The sequence below is a fragment of the Brachionichthys hirsutus genome, chromosome 10, assembly GCF_040956055.1.
Source record: "Brachionichthys hirsutus isolate HB-005 chromosome 10, CSIRO-AGI_Bhir_v1, whole genome shotgun sequence".
In the NCBI taxonomy this organism is placed as follows: domain Eukaryota; kingdom Metazoa; phylum Chordata; class Actinopteri; order Lophiiformes; family Brachionichthyidae; genus Brachionichthys; species Brachionichthys hirsutus.
In genome coordinates, this window is record NC_090906.1 from 3,213,950 (window position 1) to 3,239,412 (window position 25,463).

The window sequence follows — 25,463 nt, forward strand, 5'->3', positions numbered from 1 at the left end:
GAGCTCATAATAATCATACAGTAGATTATTATTATTTGCACGCTTAAATGTCCATCACTTTGGATTTATCCTGTGTTCAAAAATGCTTTTGTAAGAAATCAAAATCTCACCTTAGACTGTACAGAACCGTTCCGTCCGGATGTAGTCGAATCATTCGATTTTTCACCGTGACACCGTGGACAAAGGATTTCTTGTCGTTGAGGAAGTACGTGTCAGGAACCCAGAGTTGGTCCGCCACCCGGTTATCTAAGGTCAGGTTGAGAGGGATCGCAGAATAGGACAGCCGCTTGTCTTGCCAGGCTTGCTGGAAGTACATTGTCAACGTGTAGTCCTGAAAATACAGCAGTGGGAGGGGGGGGGGGGGGGAGCAAATGAGGACAGATAATAGAATTGAGAGAAAGTGCCAGAAAAAGAGGAGATAAATGAAGGGTGAGGAAAAGTGTTTGAGCGAGAGAGAGAAAAGAGAGAGACTAGTGTTGTACCAAAAAAGCGACCACAGCTGCACAGTTGCTGTCATATTTCTCAGATTAGACTCTTCAATATTGGATGAACCGACTTAAAAGCAAATGGATCAGTAGCGCAGGACAATAAAGTTGCAGTAGAAAAAAAGAGAAAATGGGAATTACTTCTTTACATAGAGGTTAAGGAAGTCATGAAAGAATATATGTCTGTCAGAACAAAAAAAAGTTATTTGGCTTATTCCCACCTCCAAAAACAAGCAATTTAGGTGAACTGGTCACACCAAGTTGTGTGCAGCTGTGAGTGTATGTGTTTGTTTGTGTTTGACATGGCCCCGTGATTAGCTGGCGCCTCATCCCGAATGTACCCCAGCTCAAGCCCATAGCAAGGTGAGATAGGCTCCAGCGGGCCGGTGACCCTCAAGGCGGATAAGCGACTTTAGACAAGGCGATTGCGATCCATCCATCGGGGATGTAATGATGGATATTCTTTTTTTTTTTTTTTTGCTTTGACACTTTCTGCATTTTTGGGATTAAGTGTTGTTTGTGACAAAGCTGTATGTAAAACAACCCTGAGAAAAAGACTGCTGTAAAATGCTCAAAATGCTCAAAAATGCTGTAAAATGCTCAAAATGCTGCCTCCAGACCTCTGAACAGCATTCTGTGATAGCATTCACAAATCGTGAAGCAGGTGACTTTATGAAACAAAGTGTAAATCAGAGTCAATAATGCGAGGGAAAATGTTCTGTTGGTAAATCTAGGATGTGAAGAAACAGTCAAGTCAGCAGCCAGACGCTCATGTAGCTGAGGGAAACAAGAAGCTTCCCAACAATCCTGGAAAAACAAGTTAAATATTCCTGCTGTCACAGGGAACTTTTTTTTGTCATGACTGTCACAGCCACCTCCTGGCAAAGAGGCTGAACATGCATTTTTGAATATGCCCTTCAGCTGCAGATCTGACACGCCTCATCAATTTGATAAAAGCGGCCCGGATACTGACTGCATAGATCCATGGAAACAAGAGCAGCTTTCCTCCGTGCTGTTTGACTTAAATAGGATCCTGCATGTCGAGCTGTTGTTGTTGTTCCTCCCTTCTGCGACTCGGTGTGCTGACAACCACAAGTTGCAGAACCGCGTTTCTCAAAATGCATGAAATGTATACAATTCTATTGAAATTCTAGTGTTCAGCCTTGAAATTGAATAAGAATGACTTTTGGAAAAAATCCAGGTTACATTTTGTGGAACAGCCTCCTTTTCAGGTTTTACAGACATTTTGCAATGCCTTTGAAGATAATACTAAAGGGGTATGTAACAGTTAGACGAATGACAATACAGGTGTTACAATGGGTTTACAATGTGAGAAAAAAAGCAATTTAAATTGACTTATTTTGTTGTAATGCGTAGGACAATAAGAAGACATATCAGCATTGTGTGTTAGCCTAATCACTAAGGAATAGAATAACCTACAGCTGAAAACAACAACATAGAGGAATTAAAAAGGAAAAAGGAGAAATATTCTATACAGTAAATATAAACACAGGTGCCAAGTACATGCAGGGACATTTGTGAGTGTGTGTGTGTGTGGGGGGGGGGTTGTTTTTATTCTCACAAATAGAAGACGACTGTGATCTTATGGGTTTTTTGAGGAGATGTCTGTTGCTATTTGCTATTTGCAAAATAATAAGAAATGCCTTTCTTGTAGAAATTATACACACACAATATATCTTCTTGTCCAATTAGATTACGTTAATCTGTTGTCTCAGCATTTAATTTTTTTATAGCTTTAATTGCTTTCAATAGTCTGACTGTCTGTTGTATGCCATAAAGGAGTCTTATATGCACTATCATGCATCTGTATTTATTTATTTATAGATTTATTTATTGTGCCTTGGCTGAGGTCTGTGCTGTCGGAGTGCTTTTCTAGTTCCTGATGTATTTTAACACTACGACCCCTTTTAAATAGATTGCATGAATTTTTTTTTCAACACAAGCTTTACGTGTTGCATGCAAATGATTCACTGATTTCCCAATGTCCTGATTTATTCATCCTAAAAAATTTACATTGTCAAGCAAAAGAATAATGATATGCTCCTATAGAGTATTACCGTAATTGCTGAACTATTATGCGCACCTGTGAAAAAGCCGCACCCACTGAATTAAAAAAAATATATATTTTGTACTAAAATAAGCCGCACATATTCGTAAGCCACAAGTGCAATCAGATCCGTAACTTCGGGATAAGGATTGGCTCTAGGGGCTGGGTCGGTCGGGCTGGGCTCGAGCCGCGGCTGGGGGAGCAGTCGCCCCGTCGCCCTCCCCTCTCCGCCCGTCGGAGGCTGCGCGGCGCGCGCGCCCGCCTGGCCGGGTGTCCCCGTCCCCCTTGCCCCCGTGCCCCTCATCCTCCGTCCGCGGGAGCGTGGTGCGGCAGGGGTGGGGACGCCCGGGAGGTCGAGGGGGTGGGTTCCTTCCCCGCTACGCGGCGCGTCCGACGCCGCGTAGCGGATGGCGGACAGGCGGCGGGGACCGGGTACGGCGGTCCGGCGGCGGCGACTCTGGACGAGCGCCGGGCGCTTCTCGCGGATCTCCCCAGCTACGCGCAAGCGGGGCATTCCCTCCGGGCGGGCGGGCGTTAATTTTGTAACAAAAATAAATAGGCTTTAACGAAACACGGCTCGTAAAGAAAGTGGGAAAATATACGTAAATTTGCCGCGTCGTTGCATAAACCGCAAGGTTCAAAATATTGGAAAAAAGTAGCGGCTTGTACACCGGGAATTACGGTAGGCTGACTTCCTGTTGTAGTTCTCTAGTTTTGTGTGGATTTCCGTTGTTATAATGAACAGAGTGAAGGAGATGATCATCATCTTCCAACCATTTCTGATATATGCATGAACCTCACGCTAGTTCAGCTGCATTCTCTGCCTTAGATGACAATGGTGTTTGTAAGCAGTTGAAAGTGGACCCTTAAATGCAGCCTCACAAGCTTTGATTGGTTCAAGGAGTCTTAGCGTTGGCTTGAACAGAACTTCAACTACACTCAAAAGGATCATGAAAGGAGTGCTCTGAAGCTACCTGCTGTACGGTGCGCTTGGCTCAATTACAAGCCATTCTTGAGACACTTTGTCTCAATTTCGCTACACACGGTGCTCGTTTATCGGTATCAGACTGACTTCAAATTCAGAATCCAGAAATGTCACTTCTGCCACACTATACAAATTCCTGGACAAGCAGAGTGAGCAGATTCTTCAGAAACAGAAGCATTTCATGATTACCCTATGACAAGACAGGATGGTGATGATGATGATGATGATGATAATAATCCAATGACTGCAACACTTTTGCACGAGAACTGTTGCCTTGTTTCAGTGCACTGTCATTGTTTACTGATATTTGTAAAACATTTAATCATTACATTTATTGTGCATATAGTTACCGCCAAAAATTTCTTGCTATTTATCGTCTGCTTCATGGTTTTGGCATGGAGTGATTTCAATGTGCAACATGCATTTTGCAATGTCGATTCTCATCAATTTCAGTGCAAAGGTGACAACAAAAAAAGTAATGTTGAATTGGTTGGCTAATTGTTTAGCCATTCTTAAGCTGCTATGTCTGTACTGTAATAATTAAAATGAGTGAACATTTGCATTGTCATTCCTGAGAGCCTGTTACTGCAGCCCTACTTGTGGTTTGCTTTGTGGGACAAGGTGCCACTATGGCCCAGTTCACTGTGAAACTAAAGCTCTCCTCAGAGACAGCTAAAGTCTGCCTCTGTCTTTATTTGTGGGAGGAGGAGGTTATAAGTCATCAGAATAACTACAATGACTGTGTGCTCCTATGTGCAAGAGAGGCTGTTATAACAGCCGCAATGAGCATTGGGTCATAAGATGAGTTATAGAGAGCCAGCGAGGAAGGATTATGTTGAATTTATATATTGTTGCCAAGATGCCAAGAAGAAGAAAATGATACACAAGAAAATGCTTATTATGTGGTTAAACTAGTCCACTACAGAATGTGAAAATCATTATTGCCATTAATTATAAGCCCTTATGTAATTAACACCCACTCCCACAGCTGGCATCCAACAGTGTTTGTATTCATTTAATTAAAATGAAAATAAATGTTGATGGTTACTAAAATTATGTCATTATTCATTTTTCAACCTGGGGGGGTTGTTCATTTTCTGTGAAGAAAATTGTAATCAGTCAATCATCCATGATTTATTTGTACAGCGCTTTTCAGACATAGTGTAACATAGTCTAACAGACAACATAATCAAAAACAGCCCCCCCCCCCTTATTCCTTTTTATGTATAGACACATAACAGTTGGATATTAAAAGCAAACAAGTAAATATATATAATAATAACAATGATAAGATCGGATTAAATGCCAGACTGAAAAGTTGGGTCTTGACATGGCTTTTAAAAGCATGAACTGCAAAACACCAGCTGTAGCTGAGTGAGATTCTTTTTAGTAAGTGCACAAAACAGAGCATTTAAGTTGTCGATCCTATTAATAGAAGCTTGTAAACGGGACTCTGTGCTGGCTTGTGGGAAAAATGATGAGGAACATTCTGTATTATGTTCTTGACGTGTGGATAAAAACTGAGATGTGACTCATTTCTGTTCTATATTCATTCTCGCTTCTTTCGTGCCCAAGCAAGCTCTTCGAAAAATTTAAATAAAGATTTCCATCACATTTCACAAAATTGATTTTTGACTCATAACAATAAGAGCAACATAAATAAAACTACATTATTAAGAATGGAAAAGAAAAAAACTCATTTTTGGTAATCATGCATGGGTTGAATCTGGGTCCTTTCTGGTTGATTGTGCTTCTGATTTGTGCTTCTGATTAAAACACATGCTGAAAACAGAATCTGTGCCCCAGCCCACGAGCTGTACAGCAGTTCTGCACATATGCAAGTTGCTGCTGCATTAAAGGCTGTGTCAACACTGACTGTGTGAGATTTCTCCAACATGAGTTCCAGACTCTACAGTGTATTCAGGGTCAGTCAAGCCTTCAGGCGAGCAAATTGAGCAGAACCTTAAACTGCCATTTTATGACGTGGATGGGCCTAATACACTTTGAGTCACAGATCATTTGAATGGTGGGGTGACTCGTGAATGTCGGACACGTAAGGAATCTTATTGCTTAAATGCATAACAAATCATAAACTTTGCACTCGTCGTGGTATTATGGATATTATAATGCAACATTGATTTGTAGTTCAGCGCATCAGCATTCGCCAAATACTATATATATATATATAAAAAAACAATCTATCTTCAGGATTTTTGCCTCAATAGTTCAGCAGCAATTTGCATTAATTTGAGGATGAAAAAGCCAATTGGAGCAAAAAAGAAATAAAATGAAATAAAATGCAGCAGCTGCAGTCTGACCTCGTCAACCCCATTCATCCTCCACGCTGCGCTGGACACTAAGCCCTGATGCTGATATTGTCACAGGCACTCCAACTAATTGTTACAACTCTCATTTACGTCTTGTGGTTTCTAATTCTATCTCCGCCATGAAGCATAGGTTTTGAACACATTTCTATTATTCTTTTTTTCCCAACATTGGCCCAGAATCAGCCCAAATGAAAGATGGGATTTTATCTGTGCAACGATAACACCATCTTTCTACAGTAGTCCGACTAGAACCATGTTGGATGTGCAGTGTCACCCTGCAGACACAACTTACACACACACTCATTTCATCTTATAACGGAGCTGTCACTCACACAGGAAGTTCTAAGTCTGCCTGAGACCCCTGGCGTGTTTCCTTATCCTGGCTAGTGTTAATATGTGATTGATTGTGCCTTAGACAAAATGAAAAATGAAATCTGCTCTCAAGCTGTTTATTCTTACACTGGCTCTCAACAATATTCTGCTCCTGTTAATCTCGTTGAAAGTTGAAAAGAATAACTTTATTGGACAATGTTGATTTTAGTCCTTTGTTTGTCAACCAGTTACTTAGTTAGTCAATAGCGTATGCTATTTGCTAGTTAACAAGATAACAATGTTGGTTTAGGCCAGTTTAAGGCTGTTTGGCCATCTCACTTTAAATCGGCTTCGACACTTGCTAACCGATGCACTGGGTTATGTTTCTTGCCATGATAGAATTAGGCTGGTATGGGGTAAAAAAAAAAAAGCACATCCCCTTTACTCACTGGCAGAATCCTATTTTTCAATATCGGCTGGATATTCTGCATTCTTCTCAGGTTAGACCATAATCAAAATGATGTGCACTGTATGCATACATACATTACTTGCAGACAGTGTATGACAACTCCACAGACAAATATGTTAACATTATGTCTCCCTATTTATTACATTAACATCTTGATTGTGTTAACATTAGACTGTGATTGACAGGTAATTATGTGTACCTAGTAGAGCGTGTCAGAGCTTTCGTCTCGTCTCCAGCCGCTTTAAGTCAGCTTTGTGTGTCCTCGCTGGCTTTGGAAACCAAACTTCATGTTTGAAGAGTTTGCCGACATTTTTATTGGATGATTTTCCGGAGCGCTGCGTCTCCACTCGCCTTCATCCACTCTCTGCGTGCAGGGGGCGTGTCCCTCCAGGTGACACCGGTGAGGCAACGCAGCTGCTGCATTCTGCGTTTATCACTTATCACAGTAGTGCTGACCTGGTCTCATACAAAACTCCAGAGTCAACCCTGTCCGAGACCGAGACGAGACAGAGTAAAAATGCCTTTGAGACCGAGACCGTTAAAAAGTGGTCTCGAGACCGGTCTCGAGTACTACAACACTATCAGAGAGCGTACCTGCAATCAGAGGCCGTAACCATTCACACAATCTCTCACTAATCACACACTGATGGAACAGCCATTGGGACCAAATTGGGGCTCAGTGTCTCACTGAAGGAGACTTCAGCATACAGATGCAGGGACTGATTGAAGCATCAACTCTCTGATGGAGTAGACCACTGCTCTACCTCAAACGTAGCAAGAATATTGATAAGCGTTCGGGGAGTGACACGGTGGGATGGGATATGATGAAGATAAAGGACGGGCAAGAAGAAAAGAAATGGAACAGAATTAGAAATGAATCAGACCCCCCCAGTTACCCTCAAAGGCAGTTTCCTTTTGTGGAGTTCTGGAATGGTGTGGTGAGTTTGCTTAAAGCCATCGGGGGGGGGGTTTAATAAAATGCACTGGAAAGCTCAGTCGAGCAGCGATGCACTTTTATTATCAAAGCTCTTCATACCCATTCTCTGATTTCAGCACCTGCGTTGACTACTTTCATTGCCCCCCCCTCTCTCTATCTTCCTCCTGTCTAATCTCTTGGCTTTCTTTTTCTCTCTTGCTATTCTTTCCAACTCCATCACCCTTTCCCCTTCATGCCTTTACACAAAGATCCATTCCATCTTCTTCTCCCTACACCTCTGCCTCTCCCTCTTAAATTCCCTCTCATCTGTCTACCTCAGTCTCAGTGGCATTCCTGTTGCATCATGCGCGTGTAATGGGGGGGGGGGGGAGGGGGGTGCAAAGTGAGAACACATTGGAGGTGAGTGTGAGTGGCTTAGAATTACATCATTACCACTAAAGAAATGCTGCACATGGAGCTATCCAGAGGACAGATAAGGTGTTGAATCAGCCTTTGAGGTGCTAGATGGTCCCATAAAAGATTATCTTCAAATCAGTAGGGGAGGGGCAGAAAGAGGTACACAGTGCTTTCAATTATTATAGTGCAGTGACCTTGAATTGTGGGACTGAATCCTAATGCAATCTGCCTCTGCATCCTCTCTTTCTGTATCTCTCTGTCTCTCTTGGAAGCACCTTTAGTGGGAAGGAAATGCAATCCCTCCCCCCACTTAGCTCTATGTCTATATTGCAGTCTATCATCTATCTACTCCACTTCCTGCCAAAAGCCCTCCAAAATACAAGTGGCTTGCAATTTCCTATCTCACGAACAGGGTATGAGGAGGCTGGCATAGGGCACAGCATTTTCAAAGAGGCCTAATAATAAACATGCCGATACCCACAGAGCTGAGTGACGTATATAGCCGAGTCTCTGAAGATCCGAGGTTTCAGCTTGGTATCTGGAACAGCTTGTGCGCTGCATGTAGTAAAGCTGCAACAGGGGAGCATACAGGATATGGTGAAGGGGAGTTGTGTGGCCTGTTTGTTCCAAGATGGATGCTATTGCCAGTCAGACAGCCTAAACAAAAGCTGAGACCCGCAGTTCTGCGGGTCTCAGTTGGCAATCGTGCAGCGTAAATGATGACATACAACTCGTCTGAGCTGATTAGAGCATCTGCAGGTGCTTCTTTGTCCCTGGCGAGCAGCAGATGTGTGTGTGTGTGTGTGTGTGTGTGTGTGGGGGGGGGGGGGGGGTCAGTCTCTAAATCATGCTGGAAGGCCAAAGGGAAGTTGATGGAGGTTTAATTTTCAGCTGTCATTTACCCTGTATGAAGGTTGACCAGAGTGACATGAGGGAGAAAATCAATTGATGTCATTGGTCAGCTTCTTCTTAAAGATATTACACACATACATTTCATATGTCTGCTGATAAAAACAACAACAACAACAACAACAACCTTTATTTAACAAGGTAGGTCAGCTGAGAACCAGAACTTGCAATGACGACCTGATATTCATGCATTCACATTGATACCCCAGTGTGAGACACGAGTCAACGTGGTCTCACCCAAGGACACAATTCAGAGAGATGGCTGCTTTATTAGGCCCGAGCGCCTATCCTAGGCGTAAGGGGCTATTGCTTTTGCAACGCAGAAGACGACAAGTTGACGAGCGCAGCTCGAGCTTGTTGTTTTTACGGTGTTGCCGTGGCGATGGCAACCCCTCCTATGGGGGTTGCCATAGTTCGAATAAAAACATCCATTAGGTTATTAGGTTATGTTAGCCCATAGTGGCGGCGCCGCTCAGGTCGCGGCAGCTCAGGACTAACTCTCCATTTCTGACCTTGGAGTTTTGTTGCACAAATTGTTTATTGACAAAATAAAGCTTCTTCTAACAGGGGGTTGACAAGCCAAATGCAGTTTCCTTAACTAGCAGCACCCCAGGAAACACGCTACTCCGTACCCACAGCCATTCGCCAGACTGTTCCTAACTACATGCTTCAAGCTCCGTCCACAAATACCCAACTCTGACAGTAGCGCAATAATAGATTTTGCCTCAAAACCATGACAGCCTACCTCCGCAGGTCTCGGTTGAGCGGTCCGCCCTCGCTGTGCTGCTTCCGCTACCATTTACACTTAAACATGGATTACATTTTGTTGGATTTGAGGCAAATTGATGCACTTTCAATCATGTTTGATTCAGACTAAAAAAACAAGATTAATACAATTATTCTTTGTTGTAATGTTAATAATGATACAATATTATGCAGAGGACGAGTACGTGCAACATAACTTTGTAGACAAATTATACTATTTATAGCCTTGGCGGAGGGTGGGGGGGCACAAAATGCTTTCTTCTCTCGAGGGGGGGCCTCAACAGAAAATAATTTACAAGCACTGTTTTATGAAGACATCATCTGTGTGTGTGTGTGTGTGTGTGTGCCTGCATGCGTGTGCATTTCCAACCAAATCCAACAATAGACCTAATAATTACAGAGTGGTAAAACAACAGGGGGCATTTAGGAAGCATGCTGTTGGTCATCATTGCAGTCATTAAGTTAAGGCATTAGACAATTGATCTTGTGTTACACACCACTGCTGCAGCCCTGAAACTGAACAGTCAGTTCATTTTGCTCTTTATTAATTAGCTGACAAACTGAAAGGGTTATGAGTCAGGTCTAATAATGTGAGTGTGAAAACAATCGTCTCTATCTTAATCAAAGTATTTGTATTAACCTTTGTGTTTGTACATGTGTTTTACGGATGCAGGCGGTGATGGCACCTGATTTAATAATAAAACGTAAACAAAAATTAAATCCATATTAGCACAAACGTAGCACAGACGTTTGCGACTTGTTTGGAGAGATTTGGATATGGAGGGGGGTGCTGAGTAATTTCTTAATTACTTAATAGCTGCAGCAACACAATCGAGGGGGGCCACCTTCACGGAGGTCTACCTATCTACCCCCAGAGAAGTACGTCTTTTAAATTTTAAAATCACCTTTCCCATGTTTCTGTGCTCGTATTTTGGTGGTTTCGGGTCATTACCAACCCAAAAACTGTGAAATTAAACCATCAAGACAATCCTGCCTAGTTTGCGTAGTTCTGTAATCAAGCATCTGTTTGCTATTTTGACCAAAGACTGGCACAGATATTTCATGTGTCTGGGAACTGCATTAACTTGTGGAAAAGGTTTATAATGTCCCCTTTAATAGGATGTCCCTGCAATTGCATTTTAATTACTTTTTAATAAGTCCATCATTTACAATTAAATTGTTGGCTTTTGCATTTCAACTGATACAAATATAAGCATTGAGTGAAGAAATCCGTTTGTATGTTGGGCTCATTCCATGTCAGAAAATACAGAATGTACAGAGGTTGGCATTATGACACAAGGATAATGGTAAAGATGGAGCAATGTAAAAAGTTACATTATTCTGTGACGACTGATTGTTGAACCTCTTTCACATTTTTATTCAAATTCAAATTGTACTGTATGATGACATGCGTGTCACACAAACCCAGACATACAGTTGTAGCTACTTTAATTTACAAATTTCCCTGTAGCAAAGTGGTGGGGCCGGAGGAAATTGATTTTCCAGCAGTAGTTGTAGTGTGTAACAACAACCACCAGGAAGCACACGTGAGAAAAGTATACGGTTATACATGAGAGAGTGCTTTAGAAATAAAGTTGAGTTGATAATGATAACCCGGTGATTGGACAGCTGTGATTGGACACTTTTTGTTATTTGTTGTTATTTGTATCCGGACGGGTATCCGGATCGCTCTCAAAATTTAATGGGATCTTAGACAAAGACCCATCTTCAGATTTTTTTTCTCATCAGGATGCAGCCAGCGATATTCCATAATCCTGCTAACAGACAAACAAACAGTGTCAAAAATATAACCTCCTTGCGGAGGGGGGGGGGGGGGGGGGGGGAGATGTGTCATACTGTCATATATACCACTTGAATCGGTGGTATATATATTTAAAATGCAGGCACATAGTCAAAGAGAGTGAAGTGCTTCATTATTCCTCTTGGCATTATCCCATTATCAGTTTTCAGTGTTATGTTCAGCTGCTGTGAAAACCAATCTCAACCTGTCATCTCTTTTGGCCATCATCAGCTTGGATTTTGACAACCTGTGATGAAGCAGGATCTTGTGTTGTATCCAACTGAATGCAAGCGGCGTGCGTTTCCACACTGTGTGGCATCTGTGTGTTCCTGTCTAACGTGAATCAAATGAAGTTAAATTACAAAGCTTTGATGGCAACGCAAAGCAGCAGAACCTCATGGGTTAATCTATGAATAATTGAAAGATGCTAAAATCATTATACTGAATGCAAAATCGTTCATTTTTGTATGTTTAATGTAAAGATGAACACAGACACAGATGAAATCTTATGATTCCAGATGAAATGGTGACAAACCACAGACATCTTTGGGGTCAGCAAAGCCTTCATTTAAGACAAGATAGATTTGAGTTTGTTTAATTTTAAGATTTTTCCATAATGCACTGTTGTAAATTTGCTTTGACTTTTCATTCCGATTGGGATCACCCAAAAATGTATCTAATTATTATAACTATTATTATTATCTTGTTGTTGCGATTATAACTATTATTATTATTAGTAGTATTATCTTGTGTAGGTGCAATCGGAAAGAGATCAGTGACTGCCAAATGGTTGTTGGGGAGAGTGGGGATGGGCGACATCAGAAGGCGTTCTGCAGGATGACCTTGGAGGTCAAGAACAAGAGAAAATCGGACAAAACAGGACATGCTGTGCTAGATCAATCACTGGATTGGAAAAGTGATCAAGTACAGTGAGTGTAGTGCCCATTCTAAATGTGTCTCAACACATGGAGAAACCCATGAAGAGGCTATTTTTTTAGCTTCACTCTTAGACGTATTCAGTACAGATACATGCAGGCACACACTCACACACAGACCTCTGTCTGTTCAGTGCAGATGGATGAGCTGAAGTAAAACAATCTCACACCACTTACACTTTGTGGGGTATCATGTTGCGTGAGTCAGTCTGAACATGTTATCTTGATTAACAAACTAACAATAGGCCCCACCCATTGATCACCATTATCCTCATAGCACAACACAGAGCAGAGAATCATACACACAAGGCAGAAGTGGTAGGATGCTTATACGTGCTGGAAATGGTGCGTTTGATTGCCTTGGAAATCTGACCTTAAAAGTTAAATTGATTATTGGAAACATTTGGCAGAAACACAAGTTGACTCCCTTCACTGACCTTAAAAAGGGGTTGACGATACAGAATTTCCCAGAAACAAACTTTAAAGCTGTAGTTTATCAACATTTCTTTATTACAGGACTTTCTGGTAGAAATAACGGCTGGCCAAGAGACAAACAGCAGGATTAATTAATTCAGAAACATCAGCTTGATGTAGGACAGATGTGGGAATTATGGCCTTACAATGAGAAAATGGCACGATGACAACATGCAGTCAACTGCCTGCAGTGAGCCCAGTGTCAAGACAATAAGACGCTACTGTCTAACAGGCCTATAGAGCTGCAGTGACTGGTCTGTTGTATAGATGAACCACATCACTCACAATCACTATGAACTAAAGCCAATCCCTGTTTGCTTATTAGATAAGTTACTTTTTTTTGGTTTTGACGATAGCGTGGAGATGCACTTAATTGGAGAAAATAAATATTGGCGTGCTTCAAGAATTCTCACATTTAATTGAGTTTAGCACATTTCTCTCAATTTCCTCACCACAATAGGAGTTGCATTTCCTATTGCATGTCACCACACAGCTTCTACACTTTTATTAGTTTCTATGCAGCCATCATAGAGTCGAATCCTGCAAATATGTTCAATGCAGACAAAGACTGTGGCGATCATCTCTCGAGTAAGATTTTGATGAATTCAAGTCAGACAAACTGACAGTGTATGCAGTGGCAAAAGTGCACACCATATATTTAAAAAAGAGTATGCAACTCTTTTTGTGCCAGTTGAAGAGCATAATGTGGATGCATGTTCCCTATATGTACTGTATATATAAAACTGTCTTTGGTAATATTCCCATTGGAAATATCTTCTGTTGTGAGATAAAAAAAAAATAGCTCGGCATTTAAATTGGGGCTTCTGAATTTCTCAGTCCCACTCCAGCAATCAATGAGCTCCTCCTGACCTTTATGTGCACAATAACAGTATATCTGCCTTTTGGAGAAGGACACATGCTCAGAAAAAAGTATTTCTTCCGCAGTGAAAGCTGTTGGATTAGGATTCAAGCGCTCGGGGGCTCAGCCGGAAACAAACATGGAGATTAAATGGCAAAAGTTCCCAATAGATAATTTCGAGAAAAAGAAAGCAAAAAGAAAGCAACCAATCCCTCTGCATAACTGTTGTGTGCATGTAATCTCCTTCCCTCATTTGACCAGTGCCTGAATTGTGGCCTATTCAATGTGTGTCCCTCCCTATATGTCCACTTCTGAGTCATGCAGAATGAACCCACAACAGCCGTAGGTGCACGACCTTCCCTTCTAATAGCAGAACTGCGTCTTGCTCTAATGGTAACACACTAATGTCAGCTCTCGCGTCCACATCTGTGTCTATCTCGCAACTGCCATGTAATAAAGGGTGAAAGGTTTGACCCCCAAAGGTAACATATCCTATCCATTCTCACCCTCAGGGTTGGAAACCAGCAAGTTTTCACCGTTGCGTAATGAACACCAGCCACAGTCGCAGCATTCTTAATGCGGTTTATTTATATGGTGTGTGACTCAGTAAAGTCAGCAATTGAATCGGTGCACAGTCTTCGAGTCCTCTTTCTAGAAATGTGACCAAAGGTAGATTCGGGTTTAGACCAAGCTGATTTCTAAAGATCAGGTTGTGCATTTGAGCTTCAGAACTGTTTCAGTGACAACTGGTGAGGACGTCATGTTTTATGGGCCATGCATATTTGAAGGCCTATCTGGTTTGGTGACTCATCTAAAATGAGCTCAAGGCCTGTCTCGTTGTTGAGTGTTTGCTTAGACCAAGTACCAGACCGGGATTAAAATAAACCTTTTTTACCGTTCCATATTCAAATGGTCCTTTGGTAAAAAAAAAAATATATATATAAAAACACACACATTTTGTTGTCATCTGTTTAGCGCTCCAATGCTAATGTAGGGCTTTCAACATGAATGCTTATGAGATACATTTGGCTGCATCCCTCAGTAAAAGAATGTGCACAGGGCAGTTCTATCCCGGGACCAAAGTAGCCAGCAGACAGGCGGGCAGATGGGAGTGAGCATGAATATACGAAAGGAAAATGTTTCCGCACCAGCTGCTGCCCTGAAAATTGGTTACATTTATAGAAAACAAGGGGCAGATCAAATATGCCAAAATCATCATGCACACATGTGATGTTCTTTCATGAGGATCTAATGGGTCGCCGCTGCTATTTTTATGTTTAGAGTGTCATATCAGAAATGGATTTAATCGATTAACAGATAAATAGATTAGGGACAGCTAGGGATATATACATGCATGATATATATATATAGATTTGCGTGTGTGTGCCTGTGATTGTGTGTGCCTTCCATAAATAGACATTAACAATATCTCCTCTTCATCTTTACAGTATTGCCAGCATCATCATCATCCTGGTTTCTCGTCTCATCTTTACACATTTACGTAGAATATAAAAGCCCATCAAGAACACCAGGAACAGCCTTTGAGAGCTGCTGCAAAAAATATTCTCATGTGTTATTCCTTGTCATCGCAATATGACTCACAGCCAGAACCTCCAAAACAACTGCAAACATCTCTGTTGAAGAAAAGTGCTATAAAAATATATATATCTGTAAATCTGTAAAGAAAATGCATGTAAATTGCCGTAAGTATCCATTTTGCTCGCCTTGTCAAGTTTTACAAGAGTCACGACGAGTGACCTTCCAAAAACTCAGCTGCAGTTCTACCATCTCATCACTAGGAGGCGCACTTGCACGAGGCAAAGCTTGCTTTCCACGACTCATTGCCCACAGCTCTCAAGTTCCTCCACTGACGCTCCTTCTAGCGTGCAGAACAGCCACAGACCAGCTTTTACGTCACCAACCTAAACACTGAACATAAAGTCGTGTGTTTAATGAGGGCACGTTCTACCAACAGCCCCTATAAAACATCCCAAAGCAAAAATAAATAAATAAAAAAAATCCTGGAATTATTCATTCTGACTCAGATGCTTTGAATCAGCAAATAACGGATCTTAAATTGAACCAAACACTCCCCAGCATGTCAATCAATCTAAACGCGATGAGAAAGGTTAAATGAAATCAACCTTCAACACAAAGAGAATAATGCTTTTAGATGCAAGTCAATGTCAGTATTGGGGAGCACATAGCGCTGTGGCTGCGGAGGGGTTCCCCGATAAGGGAGCGCATTTCCCCCGGTTGCTGCAGGTCCGTCGTCAGACGAGAGGCGATAATGACCTACTTACCATGTTGACTTCTGATACCATGTCTATGCTGGCAATGTCTATGTTCATTCCCACTCCGACAGGGGCACCTGCCACAGAGCGACAGGGAAAAGATGCCGTCAGGTGCAATACATAATAATAATAATAATGATGATAATAATAATACGCTAATTATTAATAATAGGGAAACAGTTTTGTGCTGTTGTCAGCCCGATAATTGATCGATGTTCCAAGCAAAGGGTGTGTTGGTAATTTTTGGAAAAGTTGTTGACATGTTTACATGTGGAGGGGTTCCCCAAATGGTGTTTACACAACGATAAATATGATCGACCGTGCAGAGGACACGGGAAGCTGAATTGTCTTTTTCGCACGGATGTGCTGGTATATATTTCACCCTCCACCCCTTCATCCATGTGTTCTCCCGTTTTATCAGCACTCGAGCTTGTTTTGACACATTCTTGTCTCGACTGTGCGAAACTAGATTTTTTTTAAATGTTAAATGCTTACGGAAACGCATTTTTTTTAAACGCTGCGGCGTTACCCAGGCTGACAAGGCGTGGACTGAAACGGAGTTAGGAATAAAAAACAAAACAAAAAACGAGCTCATTTACCTCCGAAATCTGGCCTCAATCGGATATCATATCCGTCCAACAGTTTATCCACCGTCTCTTTAACCAAAGACATATTGCTCGGGTCACTGGCACTGTGACAGCGAGGCAGAGAGAGATAGAGAGAGAGAGAGAGAGGGTGCTAAGCCGATTTAAATACGAGACATTATTGAACCGTAAAGTGCAAGTATTCTCCATGCAGCCTGTCACACTGGAGGAACGAGCGCAGCATCCGTCCTCTTACCTTTGGACGCTCACCGCGGCCATCATGGGGAGGAACAGCCAGTAGCAGAAGCATCTCATCCTTCTTTTACTAAACACTCTCATATTTGTCTCTCTTCGAGCTTCAGCGAAGACAGACGGAAGCTCCAACTTATTCTCGTCAGGGCGGTCATTCCAATGCGGAGCGCATGCGTATTCCCGGGCGCAACATTAAGAAAGAGGCAGCACCGCCGCTGCTGCCGTCGGTTCGCGGCAGATGTCGGGACTCGAGCCTTGGATGGATTTAAAGGGGAACACGGGAAGCGTGCGGGAGTTTCCCGGAGTTCTTTTCACGCAAAGTGGGCTGATGTGGACGCGGGGAATGTGACGCGGGAGGGGGAGGGGGGGCTTTGCGGTTCGGGTCCCCGTGGGCAAGGTGGGAAGTGTGGGTGGGGTTGTTTCGTTCTTTCCCCTCCTCTTTAGACACCCATCAGCGAGACGCACACGCCCGCAGCCCCCGCAGCCCCCGCAGCCCCCGCAGCGCTTTTCGTCTGGACTGGACAGCTGCTCGTGTAAATAAATGTGTGTCACTTCTGGAGACTCGTGTTATAACCTCACCCCCCCCCCCCCCCCCCCCTCTGGCTCTGTCCGTGGTGCTGAATGGGCTCCCCGATCACTACCGTTGTGTCCAAACATAAACCCCAGAGGTACCGCGCTATGCACATACTGCATCGATCTCCACGCGTGGCTTCTTATTAATACTCCGGGAGGCTGCGTTCAGGCGGCACGGCTCTCGAGTCCCTGTGTGTGTGTGTGTGTGTGTGTACGCGCTTGTGGCCCCACGCACGCACTGCGTGGTATAAGCAGGACGTGCGCCACTGGGCGAACTTACACACGAATCGTCGTGGAATTGGGATCATTCGCGGACGCTACGTCAGCGAGTCTATGGGTCTAAGATTATTCTATACATTTTAAAAGTTTCTCGACTCGCTTTTATTAGATATTGGAATCTGAAAACAGAACGCAGGACTTTGTCTGAGCTGAGGGGGTTTTGTGAATTAAATAAATGGACCATTTATCTGAAAGGGCAGAACTGCGAAATTCCTGAGAGACACTTTAATTAACCTTAAAGCTCCACAGACGGTACCTTCGATCTCATGGCCCGGAAATGTGTTGCATCATTGGAGAGACATTTATTTACATCATTTGTGATTAACAATTGCAAAAAAAATATTTATTTTTCCAAATAAACCATTTCAACACTGATTGATTTTACAGGTCTGAAAAGATTTGTCCAGTCTGTTTTGTAGCTGCTAAATTTGATTAAATATAAGTAACCGGGCTCCACAATATGCTGGCGAAGCTTTCGGGGTGTAACCCGCCTCTCGCCCGGCTTGGATAGGCATCATGTAAAGCAGATAAAGCAGATATGGGAATGAATGAATGAATGAATGAATGGATGCATGAATGAATGAATGAATGAATGAATAATTAGACCTCTGTGGCTGTGTTTGGACATTTTATTCTAAATAAATTATTTAAGAGCTGAAGTACTTTTAATACTGCAACTTTACTTTGTCTCCATGTAAATAAGTGATGTTTTAAACTGTATAGAATTTAGGATTATTATTCTCACTCCTCTCAGGTTATAATGATTGAATATCATCATTTAATTTGGTGTCCTTGATGCTGAGGAGGTAAAAATGACGTCCCACCGACAATGCTCATCGACTCATGAGGTCCCGTCGTCAAGGGAGTGGGCCCCCAGTATATCTCATCAACAGAGAGGGATACGGCCCTGGGGAACTCTCTACGGCGCATCCTGGACAAGGATCTTGTTATGGCTTTCCGTTGCCGCCACCCCGACCAACCGTCCCGGACGGAAGGAAGGGCGCTGAGGGAAGGACTCCACTTCCCCATGCAGTGTCTTGAGCGACCTGAGGGAAACGATGACGAGGACAGGAATGATGCTTCCTCTTCTGTGGAAGGGGAGACACCTTCAGAGGATGAGGTGGAGGTGTGTGACACAAACAGAAAAATAAGCCTATTTGTGACTTTGTTTTGTATCCCACTAATATACACTGGAACCAACAGATAACATGAGCACAAGTTGGCCTGAGTCTAAAATGAACTGAGTTGTATGGCAACCTTTTGATATCCGTGGGTGAATGTTCATATCCCTATGAAACGTGCACTGAAGCAAGCAGGCGAGTAGTTTGACCCGCCCTGATGTTCTTAATGCTTGATTTAGTGAATTGTTAAATATTCCCAAGAGGGATTTGGCTCTTTTATTTCCTCTCTCGCTGCATCTTTCTGCATCTTTGCACTCAGCTTTTCTGAGCCACTCACTAAAACAATAATATATTCCTTCCAGGTTGTTCTGTCTTTATGAACAAAAATGAGATGTCCTCAGTGGATGAAAAAAGGACTTCATGCTGTTTCATGTTAGCAAATTGGGGTTTGGTTGTAAGTATCTTGGCAATTTAATTGAAAACGTGCCTATATGAGAGAAAAGGAAGCATAATTCAAAATGTTATTAATAAATCCTAAAAAAATAATAATTCAATTGTATTAAAGCTTCATATTCTCTTTATGGATTTGAATAGAGTTTTGAACTATTTAACATTATATGTCATATTAATTCATTAATTTAATTTAATTTCAAAATATATCAGTAATTGAAGGCATTGCAAGAAAAATTTATTTATTTACACATTCCAGTCATGTTCAAAGAAAAGGTTGTGGATCAGTCCTAAACCTATCGCTCCAGCTTGTCGTCGGACTGGGGAGTTTGCACCTGGTCTTTACTCAGTGGGCACGACCTCGCATGGATTCACTCGCTGATATCCATCCAGCTTCACAGCGATGGGGCAGTAAGCCAAAGCACATGGTTCAAAGTGGCAGTGACACTCATCTCAGCCACTGACTGCCATTACTGTGTGTGCGTGTTTATAAATGTATATAGTGCTATCTACTTTGAGAGGTGTATTACAAACTGGATGTCAGCTTATACAACATGTGTGTTGTTGTTTTTTTACAGTTAAAATTTACGTTCACAATATTTCAAACAGACTTGCAACTGCGTTCCCCCGTTCCTTGTATTTCTGTAATTCTCTTGCGTGTCGTGTCATTAATGGAGTGAGGTCATTGTGGAAACGCAGCAGGAGAGCTCTGTTGGCCACACATTTATATGATGGTTGCCTTAAATTATGACTTAAGACAAATATTTCAGAATGCAAAATCGGCTAGGTTTACCTGCAATGAAGTTTGAAGGGAAATTATTACAAAAACAAAAACTCTATTATTTATTTATTTTTGTTTTGTTTTATTTTTCTGGTCAGGACAAATATCTGACTATACACTTGCAGCTTTTCTGTGATGGATCAAATTCTTTTTTCCCCTCACATTACAAGCATATAGAAATATTTAATTTCTAGTGAAATTCTGGTCCATACAAGGCATATCTGCCCCAAGAAAAATGTCACGCTGGTGTAGTTTTGATCTCGGAAGTGGGCAAAATAAAATCCATCAGCCGAACTTGCTGATGCTGTGCATTACTGGTCTCCCTCTAGCTCTGTGAGGTGGCACCTGTTACCATGGCGAGGCAGCCGTGTCATTTCCTACTAAAGGTACCACCAAATTGTACATGCCGATAGGAATCCAGGCTAAGTGGCAGCTTTACCCACAGTTGGAACTGTTCAGAATGTGGATGGTGATGGAAGGAGGGATGGACAGGGGGGAATATTCGAGGGCCTCATGCCAAGAGATCCACATTTGGTACTTTGGCATGAGAAATGATTATTTAGATGGTGAAACAGGATGATGACTCAGCAGGTAGTCCCTGGCATCACCTGTTCACCATGCCGCCTGCAGATGACAAAGATCAAGAGCTACTCTTCCACAGTGAGGCCTGACCTTGATATTCAAAAGGACATTTCAGTTTTGACATAACATGCAAGCTTTTCGTTACAGATTAGGTACTATATATGAGCTGGGACCCGTGGCCTTTTGCAAGGCATTTAATGAATGACTTTTATTTCATGTGGAACAAAAAAAAAACTTGAATTATTTATTTTCCAATTAATTCTATTCATTCATTCATCCTGGTCACAGTTAATATTATTGATCATATAATTATTGAAATACATGAATTGCATGACATCTTGCTTTTTTTTTTTTGACCGGATCACATTTGGAACATTGTTTGGAGATCCACAGCCCCACAGAAAGTGGGCAAAGTACCACCTCTGCATGCTCACTGACTGTAACTTGACATTGAATCTTTCTCCATAACTACAAGTGGTAACCATAGAGACTGAATAATGTCTCTTGACTCCTGCATCTGCTGAACGTTTGTTAGTTGTGTTGTTTAATAGTCTGAGCACAGCTTAACGATGAAAATGAAACACGTGCTGAACGAACCGACCATCTCAAGTCGGCCATTGTTTGCTATATGCAGTACTGCATGTATTTTGTGTGTGTGTTTTGTGTGTCTCAGCATACTTTTTCTCATCGTCATTTGCTTTGAGAATACATTTATAACTCTAAAGAGCCCTTCAAAATCTATGTAGGAAAAGTTTCACGTATGATACATCATGAATACATTTTCATAGACATATCCCTGCCTCCACTTTAATGATGACGGATAGCAGTGTAATCTTTGTGATCAATGTAGTAACGCGTTCCTCAGTAATATACTTGTTTATTTGCTCCACATTACCTGAATGCTCTTCATGTGTTTTAAAATTGCAAGGTGTTTTCTTAATTTGCATGTGTCCGCTTTAGCTGCAGTGCGTCAAGGTCTCTCGTCTGCTGCATCTCTCTTTTCAAGACAAGATTCTGTGCCTGGCAGTATGACGTGTTTGTTGAAATGATGGTAATGAACTGCAACTATGTCTGAAAAGTGCAAATGTGTTTTTCATTCTAACGCAAATGAAAATGAGATTGTTATAAACAAATACACTGAACTTTGACACTGGCAATGGCTAATGGCTTGCAGAAACTAATGTAAAACATGCCTCAGAACACGATTTCTATTGATACCCATTATTTAGGCGAGTGTATGAATTATTGAAACACGTCTTTGTATTTGTTTTTCACACTTTTTTGTTCTGTTGAAGTTAAAATGATGATGAAAATTTATGATGATAAATTTATGATGATAAAAATTAAAAAAAAACAGAAGTCTTTTATCATCTGTGATTCAGGTCAGCTGAAGTAGTAAATAAATTAAGTTTCATGAACAAGCTGCCTTACAGATAAACCCTGCTTTGCATAATGATATATAAAGTGTTCTTATGTCTTCTCATTATTGTAAATATACAAACTGGTTGCCTGCATCAGTTGGCTATGTGCATATTTTCGGTCAATATTCAAAGGAAGATGGACACCGACTGTTGGGTTGAAAGGTTTGTCATTTGGATAAATTATTAGATACATAATATTTACATATAAGAGTGCCAACCTTGAGCCAACTTTCAGGCTAAAGTTACTGAATTGACGTTATTGTTTTTTTTATGTTACTGCCTTTACTCCTCTTATCTTTACTGCCAGCTGTTGGGGGCTGTCCAGTACAGTACATTGAGGTCAATCATGGCACTGAGAACAACTGTTTTCTCCAAATCAACATTTATTTTTATCTTACAATAATATGGTTCAGTCTCCATGGAAACTGCAGTAGAAATGTTTCCTGACATCAAATCCAGTGGAGGCGGTGCGGCGCATCATGTCTGAGGAGCACGGATTGGTAAAGAACTACAGTTCATGTAGGATGTACAGCTACGGGGGCTGAGAAAGAAAATAAAGGGTATACTGTATATCTGGTCCCAAAGTTTGTGGGAACTCATTGCTTTAAGACTTTAAGAAAGTATGAAGAAGAAATGAATGTACTAACATCGAGGCAACAAACAAATGTATTTGCATCTAAGGCTGGAGATAATACAATGCGAATTATTAAGTGGGTAGAAATTTAACATGACCACAAACCATGGTTTAAACCTAACTTTACTTTACACTAGGAAATGATTCAAGCCCACTTTCAGAAGAACAGACAAAAACAACATTATCACTTCTTCTAACACATTTGCTCCCTTATAGTCTAGAAATACACTCACACAGACATTCAGCCACACATGCTGAGTTTCTCCTACTGTAAGTGGTTACCATAGCTACCACACGGCGAGGTTTATAAAGTACAGTGGGTCCATCTCATGTGGGGAATATTTATTTATAGAAGCCTTCTGGTGTGGTCAGAAAATGAATTTAGATGATGGAATTTATTTAAATTTTAATGTTTGGTAATGAGAAGCAATGAGGTTCCTTAGCATGTGAGAGACACTGTGCACTACTGTGTACCAGTGTGCTAGCAGTGATGGCTATTGTCCATCATACATTCAGGGTGATACCAATGTCTCAGACGTTGGAACTGCACATGGAGCTGATTGTTAATTCTACTTTAAGGTGTCAAAATGCAAAAAAAACCAAACAAAACTGACAAGAGTGGCGTTTATGCTCTTTCTCTCTTTTTTCCTTTTTTCTCCTCCTTGCAGCACAATTCTTTTCAGTCTGTCCAAAGGCTAAAAAACATGAATGTCTAGCAAGAGCAAACAACTTGAAAAACATTGTGTTTCAGTCATTTAAAAAGGTTAGAAAATCTTCCTTCTAAAGGTCAGTGAGTTTTTGGAAAGTTTCTTCCAGTGATTAAAGTTAGGAATTCAATCAAATGCAGAGCACATTTAAGAATGTATTTAAGAATGAACTAATAAAGAAACTCCTACTTAAGGCTCTTTTCCGCTTATCAAAACAAGTCGGATTTTGTGGCATGCCCTATTCCCAAAAATAATTATAGTTCTGAAACTGGAATAACTTAATTCAATCCAATGTAATCACTTTGGCTTCATCAACACAATTAGGATCTTAAATCTAATGAATGTTTCTAGAATTTAGATTTTCTGCAAATTTAATATAAAAGCTTTATTATTATTATTATTTAACAAGGTTCACTTGATTTGGGCGTAAAAATGCAATGTGTTGGTAAAAATGATTTTGCCTATTGTACGTCTTGCATCTGTCCTCGGAATTGGCAGGCGTTTCACAGGCTTGTCACTTTTTGCACAAGTGATATGCTTCACCAGGATGAAAATATCTGCCTCTGTGAGACAATGCATTGGATTCAAACCAAAATGGTTGTGCTTTTCCTTTTGTTCTATCAGCTGCTCACAATCTGCTCATGAGCAGCCGATCTTCTGCTGCGTAGTTCTCATCTCTCCGCTCTGATCATTTTATCATTCTGCAGCTTCTGACTGACGCTGACATTCCTCAGCTCATGCATCCGTGCATCTGTTTAAAAACAAGTTCCAATCTGACCACTCTCTTTCAAATCTTTATTTATTTTTATTTTGCAATGTACTTTCTGTCACCTTAAGCCAACTTCAGCTTGGTATGAGAACACGAACCAACATCATTAAAAGCTTCTCGAAGAATCTTGATTTGAACCACAGCTCTAACTCAAAGTGTCTGCATACTCCTCTGAGGATCATGTATTAAATCAGACTAAGATTGTGTCAACTCTAAATTGGCTCAAAATAGGTGACATGCTTGGAGATCAACGATGTCTAGTCAGGTGTGTCCAACACATGGCGCTTAAAGCTCTCATCGATAGGCGTGAATGCGGATGCTTGGTGGGCCGCTGCTTGCTTGTTGTGTGGGATTACATCCCATAGCATGCCAAGCACATTCACGCCAATGAGGGATTGAGGAAATCCACTATATTTTTGTAGTATCAATAAAGTGAGAGAGGTCACAGAAACAATTTTGTCACATCTGTCATTGCCAAGATGAATTTGCATTTGTTGCTATAAGTACTACTACTGAAATACATAGTTGAATCCTTCTTCTGCCGGTTCTCTCACTTGCTCGCATCTTTTTGTTCGATTCCTGCAAATGCTACATCTATTACATAAATTATTGAGTCGATCACTTCTCATTACAACATTTCGATGGCGGTGGCAGTTACTAGGTTTTTTTCTCTCCTTTGTTCTTAATTCATCTAGCAAGGTGGCATCTCCCTTGGCAATACATCCAACAATGATATCGTGTTGCGCCACCGTAGCCTTCAATGTGACTCCTCTGTGGAAGCCACAGTTTGTGTATGCTTCTAATCAGGATGATTGATTTTTATTACAACCATGGAGATCAGTCCGTCAGCATTAACTCAGTGTTTTGTTGAAGCCCAGACTGATACTGTCTCCACTAAAACGCACAGTATGAATGCACTTTATCTGAAATTGACCTATTTGTTGATTCTGTGTAAATTATCGCAGATTTTTGAGATCATCATATTTTTTTTTGCATACAAATAGACGAAAGTTAAATATTATGTTGCATAATCAGCCTCCACATTTGAATGCTATCAGAGCAGTAGTTTATACAGTATATATATTTTACTCCTCAATTAATTATTGATAGCTAAACTATGATAGCACTTATGATAAAAAAAAGTAATACTGTACTGAAATAACTTTTTCTAGCTCACTGATCAATGGGGACATAAAACAAGACACTAACTTAAATTAGAACTCATATTCCATGTATTTCTTCTGTTTAAGGCTCATGTTACAGGAATGTAATTTATGCTCAGTTCAAAGGACAT

The 25,463-nt window shown here is 41.2% G+C and overlaps 1 protein-coding gene across 1 annotated transcript in view; it reads right to left on the minus strand.

The window, feature by feature from the left end:
* The window catches only part of LOC137900042 (gamma-aminobutyric acid receptor subunit beta-2-like), a 28,567-nt gene extending 11,628 nt beyond the window's left edge, over nucleotides 1-16,939 (minus strand). The window contains 4 exon segments of the mRNA XM_068744087.1: nucleotides 111-331; nucleotides 16,026-16,093; nucleotides 16,616-16,707; nucleotides 16,857-16,939. Of these exon segments, the coding sequence (XP_068600188.1) occupies nucleotides 111-331; nucleotides 16,026-16,093; nucleotides 16,616-16,707; nucleotides 16,857-16,939 (464 nt within the window).
* Nucleotides 16,940-25,463: the final 8,524 nt, after the last annotated feature.